Genomic DNA, 12313 nt, shown 5'->3' with positions numbered 1-12313 from the left:
CAAAAACAACACATCATGGGATATGATTATAACAGCTCCAACCCAATCTGTTGATTCTTAAAAATAGGAAACGGACAAAAGTAAAGATATTAACACCAATTATCATCATTTTATAGAAAAATATAATTGATCTAAAATAGCTTTCATGATGAGGAGGCTGAAATGGGCAGCTACCTTACCCTCTGCTTTGAAAAGACAAATCATGAAAAACATCTCCCATCTCTCCTCTCATACATTAGATAACAAAAACAGGAAATGACAGTTGTTGGAAGGGCTGTGGAAAAGCAGATACACTAATGTACTGTTGATGGAGTTGGGAAGTAGTCCAGCTATTCTGGAAAGCAATTTGGAAATATGTCCCCAAAGTCACTAAACTGTAAATAGTATTGTTTTACCTGATGATACTACTAGACAAATACTTGAAAGAGAGCACAGAAAGAAGAGGAGGACCCACATATACTAAAATATTGAGAGCAACTCTTTTTTGTAGTAATAAAAAAACTGGAAGCTGGGGCAGTGGTATCCATCTATTGGGGATGACTAAATAAATTATGGTGTACTAATGTAATGGAATACTGTTGTGCCATAAAAAAAATGTCAAAATTGATTGGAGGGAGACATAAACATTTGTTAAGTGCTTGCTATGTGTCCGGCCCTATGCTAGTTTCTGAGAAAATTGGAAATACCAATATGAACTGATGCAGAGAGAAGTGACCAATATCAGGAGAACAATGTATATAGTAACAAAAATACTACAAAGAAGAATAACTTTGAAAGACTTGAAAACTTTGCTCAATGTAACAACCAACATTCTTTCAGAGGACCAAGGCTGAAGCATGCATTCTACCTTGTGACGGAGTCTGTGATATGGAGAAGATGGAGACATATTTTGAGGCATTGGTCAGTGTTGCATAATCTTTACTTTGTTACGCATATCTGTTTTTCTTTTTTGTTGTTGTCCAATTTGCTAAAATATAAAAGGTCCCAGCTGGTGGAGCAAGGTGAGCTCCAACCCGTCTTGCCCCAGCACATCAATTATCACAATCTTCCATCTTCCCATCTCAAAAAGGGCAGGTTTAATGTCATTGGCTGGTTTAGTAGGCAGCTCCACAAAAATTTGTAGTTACCACTCTACTTAGGAAAAAATGTAGATTAAGAAATTTATTACCTGTGCTCTAACATCTAGTGGGATGAGCAAGTGTTGCAAAAGTCATGATTTTGGAGGGAAGAAAAAGACAAAGTGGAGGATACGTATAACCTTTTAACTAAAAATGACTGAGACTGATTCCAGGAAAAATTCTCAGACAGTATTAAAAAGGACGGCTTGTGAGCATTTCAGAAGTATAACAGTGATGTCTAAGAGCCAACACAGGTTTTATAAAGAATGGATCATGCCAGAATCATTTGATTCTTTTTTTTTTTTGGATGGAGTTAATAAACTAGATCATGTAAATGCCATAGACAGAGTATACACCTGGATTCCAGTAAAATGTTTAGCAAAGTTTTTCATGATATATTTGTGAACAAGATGGATTTATATAGTCTATATCAATCAATCAACAAGTCACTTTTTCAACATGGGTTTTATAAAGAATGGATCATGCTAGAATCATTTCATTTATTTTTTTTGTTGGGGGGAATGGAGTTAATAGACTAGATCATATGAATACCACAGATAAAGCATACACCTGGATTTCAGTAAAACATTTAGCAGAGTCTACCATGACATATTTTTGAACAAGATGGACTGATATAAGTCTAGATCAATCAATCAATAAACAAGCACTTATTAAGTGGCTGTTATATACCATGTACTAGATGATGGTAATTAGGTATGTTTGGGACTGACAAAGTTATTGAACACCAAAAATAATGAGTCATGATTAATATCAACTTGGAGGGAAGTCTCTGATAGATCTTGTCCTTGGTCCTATGTTGTTCAATGTTTTTATTTTGAATATTTTATTTTGAATATATTTTAAACACAGCAAGGTGAAGTAGAAAGAACATTGGTTTTGAATTCCAAAGACAAATCCAGCATTTTAGTCAACAGTGTGACATGGCAACCAAAAAAGCTGGTGTGATCTTTGGTTCTATTAACAAAAGCAACATTCAAAGTATACTCTGCCTTAGAGCATTCTGTTCATTTCTGAATGCCACATTTTAGGAAGATCATGAAAAATAAAAGGGGGATCATGTCCAAGGAAGACAACTGGAATGGTGAGACCATATCCGATATTGGATGGTTGAAAGAAGTGGAGATGCTTAAGCAGAAAAAGAAGACTTTGAAAGGAAATGGCAGTTGAATCCAAATATATGAAGAATTGTCTTGTGAGAGATTTAAAAGATTCTTCCTATATGGAAAACTGTGAAAATGAAAATCTGAAACAGATTTGCCAGTGCGGAAGTTATTAAAACTGAAAGATCAACAGGCATCAGCAGCATGACTTGGTATTCCAAAAGTTCTATTATTTTTTATCACAGTGGGTATTTTCTTGGTGTAGACTGCAACTTTGTCTATGTCTTTTCATTCTGTGTAATTCTTATCTGTGTCTTCCCATAAATCTTCTAAAGGGACTCTACTTAACATGCTGTGCTTTCCCCTAGATTTCTCGGTATCATGCAGATACCTGTGGATCACACAACCATGTGTAATCCTTTCTTGATTGATACATGACCCCATCTCTTTTTACCAACATGCATCTACTTCATTCTGTTTTTAACATAACCTCTGGCACACAATTCTTCATTGCTAATAGGTTTCAGCCTATCTAAACCCAGAATTCATATGTCCGTCACCCTTTCACCATCACCAAGCCACAAGTTCAGTTCTTTGGAAAGTGTGCTATTCCATGATTCACAGGGAGAAGCTGGAAAAACATAACACGATCCTTCCAAATACCATACATCTCGCTCTCTTCATATTGTGTTTGGTGTTCAACATGGCAAGGACGCCAAAACAATTTAGGACTATCTTAGGCTGCGTTAACAAATGCATGGTATCCATACCACTCTTCCCTGGTTAGACCACATCTGGTGCAATGTATTAAATTCTGGGTTCCACTTTGGAGGAAGGATGGTGAAAAAAAAAGGAGACTATACAAGATGAAAGTGACCAGGGTGCTAAGGAAACTGGAAAACATGCTATATATAAGAAGCTGTTGAAAGATCTACTGAAGTTTAACTTGGAAGATAATTAGGGGGTGAGGCTGAGGCAAAACATGGACATAAGAGGACAAAATTCCTTCAACTGTGCAAAAATTTTGAAGGGAGGTCATATAGCAGCCTTTTCTGATTCCATCACTGAATATGGTTGTGTGTGTGTGCTTGCATGTACATCCCATACTGATCTGTGAACATGCTGTATTCCTCCAGTAGAATGAGAATTCCTTGAGGGCAGTATACCCCACACTCAGTACAATGCCTGGTACTTAGTACCTATTACATATTTCTTGATCAATTGTTATTCCCCCATAAGGCAGAACTAAGAGTAATGGGCATAGATATTGAAGAGAAAGAGTAAGGAAAAAATTAAAGCTGTCCAAAAAATGGAATGAGCTGCCTCAGGAGATAGTGAATTCCCCATCACTGAAGGTCTAGTCTAGAGCTTCAAAAAGGGAGGAAAGTTCACATTTGGGTCCCTCCTCCTGGATCTCCTAGACCTCTTCCAATTCCAAGATACTAATTTCTTTTTTAAAAAATTTTTTAAATTCAATTTTTTTTATTTTAAACAAATATTTACATCTCATTTTTTCAAATTACATGCCAAAACAATTTTCAACATTTGTTTTTTAAAATTCTGAGCTCCAAATTCTTGCCTTCCCCTCTCCTTGAGAAGGAAAGCAATTTGATATAGATTATACACAGGATAAGTCATACAAAATATATTTCCATCTTAGCCATGTTGCTAAAGGAAACATGGACCCCAAAAAAATCCAAGAAAAATAAAGTAAAAAAATATGCTTTGATTTGCATTCAGACTTCATCAGTTCTTTCTCTGAAAGTGGACAGCATTTCTCATCATAAGTCCTTTAGGATTGTCCTGGTTCTGTGTATTGCTTAGCTAAGTCATTCACAGCTGATCATCATACAACACTGCAGTTACTGCGTACAATATTTTCCGGGTTCTGTTTACTTCACTTTGAATCAGTTCATAGATGCTATTTCCAATAAGTTATTTTTCCATGTCTGTAGATTATTGAATGGCCAGTGCTGGCCTTTGAAGCCAACTATCCATATATGATCATTCAACTGAGAAGGAATTTCACTTCTACTCCTTATTCCAGTTAATTTTAGATCAATTTTGCCCCTGACCACTGGCAATGGTTTGTGGCAAACCTATCCTACACTTCCTCCAGACTTCCAGTACAAAACAATTCTTCCGTATCTGGATCCTCAGGCAACCTTCCCTCATCTTTGGACCTTCCCAATTCCTTTACTTTGTACTCTTGGACCTGTGGGAAGCTGCTTTTCCTTCTTACTTTGCCTCATGTGATGAAGCTGAAACCACAAGTTAGATGCATTTTTTTCTTGACTGAGTTCTTCCCTCGTTACAAAAATCACCTCTCTTCCACGTACACCATGAAGGCTCTTTAGCAGGTACCTGTTCCTCTACTTCTTTATACCATGACTATTTCCCTCTAGATTAACTTGATTTCCCATGCAGATCTTACATTATCTGGACCGCCCATGACTCTCTACTAATGGTTGAGTTAATGTAACAAATATGCTGCGGACCAATGGATGCCAGATAGTCTTTTTTCCACTAGTTGTTAGCTAGAGACAAAACCCCTTACCCATTGTTAGGATCTTAAATCACTTGAGGGAGAGAGGTAGATCCTGAAAAATTATACATTATAGTAAAAATAACTATATAGACATATATATTATTACAAGTATATTCTACACATGCAAACACAAAAATTGGGCATGGACATTTTATACACGAGACAACAGATGGATACTTTGAGGAGAACACTGGTCCTCTGCCAAGACACTAAAATAATAAGGCTGCTTCCAACAGAGTCTCCCTTGTTGCACAGGAAAATTCTCATTCCTGTTGATAAAAATCTTAGTGGATTAAAAAAAACCCACAAAGGTCTCTATATAGAGGAAGTACTCACAGTGAAGGAACCATTAATCTACCAAAGGGTCAAAGTAACCCTCTACAATCTGGCTTCTGACTTCTACCGGCACTGCTTGTTTCTAAATGCTTCTTCTGCATCCTCATCCTTCTTAACTCTCTGCTAGATGTGACACTGTGGATCACCCTCTTCTCCTGATTATTCTTTCTTTCTCTCTTTATTTCCTTCTCTCTCTCTTCTTTCTTTCGAGTGAGGCGATCAGGGTTAAGTGACTGCCCAGGATCACAAAACCAGTGTCTGAGGCTGGATTTGAACTCAGGTCCTCCTGACTCCAGGGCCAGCACTCTGTCTACTGTCCCTATTCTCTGGGTTTTTAAGATACTGTTCTCTCCTGGTTCTCCTCTTACCTGACTACTTCCTCTCATCCACACTCAATAACATCTACAACATCCTCCAAAGTTCTGTTCTGGGTACTCTTCTCTTTTCTCTCTACATTCCCCCTTGGGGATCTTCTCAGCTCCCATGAGCTGAGTTGAATTATCATCTCCATCCAGATGACTCCCACATCTATTTATCCAACCCTGAGTCCCAGCCCTGTATGACGAGGCATCTCAAACTCAACATGCCCAAAGCCTAACATCTTTCCTCCCAACCTCTCCCCTCTGGTATCCAATCCATTGCCAAATTTAGTCAATTTCTTTCTCTACAAGATCTCTCAAATATGTCCCCTTCTCTCTACTTCTCTACCACCCAAGTCAAGGGTCTTATTTCTTCTCACCTTGAAATGATCTTCTAATTGGTCTCCCTGACTCAAGTTTCATCGCGCTTTAATCTATCTTCTTCTCAACTAATTTTTCCTGAAGCATAGGTCTGACCCTTTTACTTCCCTTCTCAAAAAACTCCAGTCACTACTGCCTTTGGGATCAAATATACACCCCTCTATTTGGTTTTTCAATTTTCTTAAATTCCACTCCTTTCCACAAATGCTGTGTTTCAGACAGAGTGATCACCTTGCTGATCGACTCGCGCAACATTCCTTCTCCTGCAGATGGTGCCTTCATACTGCTGAGTTCTCCATGCCTGGAATACTCTCTTCACAATCTCTAATTCCTGGTTTCCTTCAAGACTTAGCTCAAGGGCCACTTTCCAGGATACCGTTTCCTAGCTTCCCCCAGCTAGCCACATGTAAGACTTGGCATTTATCTGAAATGATCCACGAGGAATATCTGAAGCCAAGCCCAAAAGAAAGCATGGTTGTGAGAGAAGTCTAGGTTTATTTTTTGTCTTCTCATCTCTAGATCTTACCCCTCTTCTCCCCAAATAAAAGTTTAGGGATTTGGGGAACAAAGGGAACAAAAAAGAGTTTTGGATCCTAAGAGGATAAAAATGGTAGTACTCTGCTTATCCACCTCTTTACTGACCTCAAAAACAAAAGAATTTATAACTAGTATCAGTTCAGATAGTCAAATTACATGAGAATATGTACTGCTTTGGGGCAGATAGGTGGCACAGTGCATAGAGTGCCACGCCTGGAGACAGGCAGACCTGAGTTCAAATCTACCCTCACACGCTTACTAGCTGCGTGACATCAGTTTCCTCCTCTGTCAAATGAGCTAGAGAAATAAATGGCAAACCACTCCAGTGTCTTTGCCAAGATAACTCCAAATGGGGTCGTGAAGAGCTGGACACAACTGAAATGACCGAACAACAAATGCACCGCTGCTTTCATCATTGAAGAAGCATCATAAATGGGCAAGGTCCTTGCCTCAAGAATCCCTTATGCTCTCCAGTGATTTTGCTTGGATTTTGGGGAATTACATCCTTTATTAATAAATTCCAAAAAAAGTAACTAAGGGTAAATTCAAATTTTAAAAATTATGATGAGCTCAATGTAAAATTATCATTTCTAAGGGCCAACCAATCCCAGTTTTTCCCCTCAACTCCCTGAAGAAAATATCCCAATGATAACATTAATTAGAAATTACTATTCCACCTTAAGTCACTGTCCATACCAGATGAATGGACGAGTGTCATTCAGATAGCTGGCCAACAGATGTGTGTGTGTGGGGGAGAGCAGGGAAGGAGGAGAGGGAGAAATGTCCTTCCTTTAAACATATTCTTATGCCTCTTAAGCCAATGATATTGAGGGAAAACTTCTTAAAGAACTAAAAACTGTCAAGTCTTTTCATCACAAACAAGAACTATAAACTCTGCTCACTAGAGAACTTCACAAGAAGATGGAGGAAAGCACAGGAAGGATAAATTCTAAAATACTCTTTGTATTCCAAGATTTATATCCAATACTGGAGACTTTAGAAATGTTCAAAAAGTAGAAGTCGGCTTTCATGAGTATTTTCTTGTGAGATTGCAAATTAAGAAATAGAAAAATGTAGTTTCTTTATTCCCAGTTTTGTAAGGCCCAATTTTTTTTTAAATGTGATATTTAAAAAACAACATACAAAAATCCACACCCTATATTTTGGGCATTGCTATATGTGTTTATGAAATATACCGTTGAAGGGGTATTACATTTTGTAAAGAAATACTTTCATTTGTTCATTGAATTAATGCAGAGTGGTTGCTCTGGGAAATTATAAATAATTAGCATACCTCATATTTCAAGGAGGCTGTGTCCCAGAACTCTGTCTACAGAGCAAATCTAAACATCGCCAGCCAATGCCACACATTTGAAAAAGGATTATTTTCTCTTAGCCAGACAACTGTGGCCTTTGGATATATATATTCAACTTGCTGTAAAACCTAGCCAAATTTTTTTTAATGTACATTTAAGTGTAAGCAATCTATTTCTTTCCATACTAAACAGTTTAACTTATTGAAATCATTACAGGCTGCTTGGCAATGACTAATCTTTCACTATTGTTCACTGGCTCTGATCTACTCCCTGCCCCCTATCCATTTGCATTCCATAAAGGAAGATATTCACCTGAATTCTACAACATCCCAGAAAGGCAGCATGGTATGGTAAGTGATGACAGCTCCATTGTCCAGTGGAAAGAGGGTTCAACCTAAGAGTCACAAGTCCTGGGTTTGAATTCTAGTTTTCCTAGCTAATAGTTGTGAAAGTTTAATCAAGTCACTTATCTACTCTGGGCCTCAGCTTCCTCATCTTTAAAAATGAGGAGGGTGAATTTGATAACCTCTCAGGTCCCGTTTTCCAGCTCTACGATCCTGTGAAGGTTGGGCTTCAGCAATAAGAAGACCTAGGTTTCAATCTTACCTCAACCAAACACTAGTTTTGTGTGACAAGTCATCCTCTCTCAGCTTGTTTCCTTAATTATAACACGTGGATAATATAATACAATATAATGTAATGTAGTACAATATAATATAATCTAATAATAATTATAACATGGGAACATAACAATAGCACCTATCTACCTCCCAGAGTCGTTGTGGTGATCACATGAGGTAATGTGTGCAAAGTGATTTGGAAACCTAAGAGCAATAAATAAATCTGAACTGATTTTACGAAGTTTATTGTGAAGCCACATTTTTAAAAAAACACCAGCAATTGGGGTGGTTGACTATTAGCAGTAGGCATCAAAGTGAAACTTTGGAGCAAGGGACACTCTCTGTAAGGGAATTACATTTATGGATGATGTAGAAACTGCTCAAGAGAGTGAGAATTTAAGATTTTAGCTAGGTTCCAGATGAAAAGACAAAATTTATCTGGGAGTTAGTTTTTTAAAAAAAATTTAAAAATAATGATAGGTACAGAGAAAAGGGTGAAGAAGAGCCACTCCAGGCATTCAAAGATAGAAGAATATGTAATCTGGTATATCAACCAATCAACATGTGGGCAAGGAAGAGAATTTGGAAAATACAGTGCCATACTTCTGCCCCCTCTCCATGCCCCAGGATATAGAAAAGGGATTAACTTCTCTTTCCTCTCTCTTACCCCCTCTTCCCCAAGGTTAGGCACAGATGTAGTCCTGGAGGGCTGAATCTTGTGTAGGATGGAGTAAGATGTGATAAAGTAAGGGAGTTTGATTAACAGTGGACTGTTTTGACTAAGTGGTGACCTTGGGGTCTTCAGAGAGGGAGGGAGGGAGAGAGAGAGAGATATGGAAGAGAGAGAGGGGGAGGAGGAGAGGGACAGGGAGAGGAAGGAGGAAGGGGGAGGGGAGAGGGAGAGAGGGGGAGAGGGAGAGGAGGAGGGAAGGGGAAGAGGGAAGACGGAAGGGGAAGGGAAAGGGGAAGGGAAAGGGGAAGGGGGAGAGGGGGAGGGACGTGATGAACAAAATTATACCATGAGATGATTAAGCCATGAAAGATTATAAGCCAACTTCTCGACTGAAAAATGGGGTGCAACAATTATGTGGTGGCAATGACTATGTGGTGAAATACGGTAAATGTCTATTGAGTTGAATTTTGTGGGCGAGAAAGTAGCCAGAAGAATCCTGAAATCCAACCATTACCAGAAGACTGAAAATCACTGGTCTGTGCCCTGATGTCCATGCATGAAAGGGTAACAAATCAGTCAACAAGCACCTATTTATTAAGTGCCTGACAGGTGGGTGGAGCAGTGAATAGAGAGCTGGACCTAGAGTCAGGAAGACCTGAGTTCAAACCCTACCTCACCTACTTACTAGCTGCATGACCCTAGGCAAGTCATTTAACCTGTCGGCCTCAGTTTCCTCAACTGTAAAATAGGGGTCATAACAGCACCTAACTCCCAGGATGGTTGTAAGGATCAAACAAGACAATGTTTGTAAACGCTTTGTGTCTGGCACATAGTAGGCATTTAATGTTTCCTTCCTTCCTTTCTGACACTAAGGATACAAAAGTCAAAAATCTGAACAGATTTGCTCTCAAGGAGTTTATAATCTAATGGGAGAGATGACTCGACTTAGGTATTTACAAGATAAATATACTCCAGGGACACAGGAAACCTTAGAGGGAAAGTCATAAGCAGGAAGAAGAAATGAGCCAAGTCCTCCAGCAGAAGGGGACATCAGAGTAGAGTCTTGAAGGAAATCAGGGATTCCCAGAGACAGGGGTGAGGTGGGAGGGCACTCCAGGTATGGGGGGACAGCCATTGCAAAGGCGCCGAGAGGAGAAATTTTGTGCAAGGTATAATGAACCAGTGTGGCTAGAAGACAGTAATATCCTACAAGTATGGAAGAAAAGGAAAGGACCAGGATGTGAAGAACTTGGAATAGTAGGTAAAGGTTATATAGGGAGTTTATTTCCTGGTTAGATCTGCATTTTAGGAAAATCACTTTGGTAGGTGTGTGGAAGATGAGCTGGAGTAAAGAGAGCCTCGAGTCCTAGAGACCAATTATCCAGGTAAGAGGTGATACCATACAGTTGCTGCGGTTAAGAGGGCCAACCAAAGGGATGTATATAAGAGATACTGGAGTTATAAGAATGAAAAGATCAGGCGGTCTATGTGAGATGAGTGAGAGAAGAATTGAGTCTTGACGTCTGAAATGATAAACCCATGTGGACTGGAAAATGATAAAGAAATTCATTAAATGACTTGGAATCCTAGAGATCTAATTTGTTTCAGTGTCTTTGTAGACACGTAATAGTTATCTGTAATTGGTCTGGCAAATACTATCCTCTTAACCCCTAAGCAAACTTAGGGCCTGTGGTGTCCCTTAAAAAACTCATGAACAAAACACCACGAGTGAAGTTGGAAAAGGAATATTTCTCAGAGTTTTTTTTATTTAGCTATTTTTAAATTAAATCTCAAATAACTAAATCTCAAGTTCTTAAAGACCAAATTAGGTAGGAAAGATAAATTGCCAGCATATATATTTATTTTAGACATATCTTCTTACACAATTTCTTACACATCTTACATATTTTACACTACATATCTTACACAATTTCTTAAGACATATCTTCTTACACAAAATCTTACACAATTGAGAACTTTTGGAACTAAAAGTTACTCATTTATTTTGTGGTCAGATCTCTTAAATCATTGTATTCAAGCATCTAAACAAGAAATTAGAATAATCCAATGGTTTGCAAAAATTGAATAGAATATTTGTTAATTTTTTGCTAAAATCTTTGCATGAGCTATAATTTAATACCTTTGCCTAATCCCAATTTTAAAACAGTGGCTGTCTGGTTGAAGGAGGTAGGTTGATTGTTGGTTTTTTAAAAGTAATATAGCTCCCTTAATTCCACAGTCACTTCAGATAAGAGTTTATTGCTGGTCTATGTAAACTCAGAAAGAATGTCTCTTTGAAGTCCCAGGCAAACCACTGGATAAAGGCTACATTATGTTTCTCTTACCCGGAAAACAAGTAGTCAGGTGTTCCATCAATGCTTCTGGTGTGACAGGTTTTCTTGCAGAGTTCATTGCTGAGATGGCCAAGCAAAGGATCTCCCCAAGTGGAATAAACTGAGATTGACTGATGGGAGACATGCTGATTGGAGAGACATCACCTGTAGAAAAGGAGAAACATTTGAAGCAAGTACTCCATTAAAGAAATGCAATTATATTCTAATTGTCTCCTTCTCCCCCTTCCACGCCCCCCCTCCTTCCTCTAACACACACACACACACACACACACACACACACACACACACACCCCAACCCTCATAGGGGCAATAAAGTGTTCTAAGATTTAATCCAACAAACATTAACCAATTGTTTATACAGTAACCCATGCACTATGCTAGGCACTGGAGGCACAAAAATAAGAAACACCCTTCAAGATGATTACAACCCAACAGAAGGAACAGAACTATATAACCAAGATTGGTATTCAGTAGCACATTCCATTTAGGTTAAAAAAAAGGTGTTAAAACACAGTTAAGGCTCCTCTTGCCTTGCTAAATAAAGTAAAAGTTTATGACAAAACAGATGGGCTAACTCAGGGATTCTCAATTTTGGGGGGGTGGGGGGTTTGAACAATCTCCTTGGCAATCTGGTGAAGGCTATAGATGCCCTTCTCCAAAAAGTTTTTTTAAAAGCATAAAATAAAATATTTAGCATGACAAAGGAAACCAATTACAGTGAAATATAGTTATCAATTTTTTAAAATAAGTTCACCTGCACCAAGAACTCCCAGATCTTAAGCCAACTCATGATACAATTTAACAAAATAATTTTCACCATAACACATACATATAAAATAATTCTGACATCATAGTGCAGATCTAAATTGAAGATGAGATAGTCTATAGAAACACAAGGCTGTTTTGTTGTTGGCTAAAATACATTTTACTTTTGTCTAACAGAACTTCTT

At 38.3% G+C, this 12313-nt stretch overlaps 1 protein-coding gene across 2 annotated transcripts in view; it reads right to left on the bottom strand.

Annotated features, from left to right (window-relative positions):
- The window catches only part of STOX2 (storkhead box 2), a 35517-nt gene extending 24014 nt beyond the window's left edge, over positions 1-11503 (bottom strand). For both annotated transcript variants that reach the window (XM_036763335.1, XM_036763334.1), the window contains exon 1: positions 11355-11503. In XM_036763335.1, coding sequence (XP_036619230.1) covers positions 11355-11487 — 133 coding nt within the window. In that variant the 5' untranslated portion in view covers positions 11488-11503. The remainder of the gene's footprint in view (positions 1-11354) is intronic.
- Between the last annotated feature and the right edge of the window lie 810 nt (positions 11504-12313).

The sequence above is a fragment of the Trichosurus vulpecula genome, chromosome 6 (assembly GCF_011100635.1).
Source record: "Trichosurus vulpecula isolate mTriVul1 chromosome 6, mTriVul1.pri, whole genome shotgun sequence".
Taxonomy (NCBI): Eukaryota; Metazoa; Chordata; class Mammalia; order Diprotodontia; family Phalangeridae; genus Trichosurus; species Trichosurus vulpecula.
This window is presented reverse-complemented; position numbering and strand designations above follow the sequence as displayed.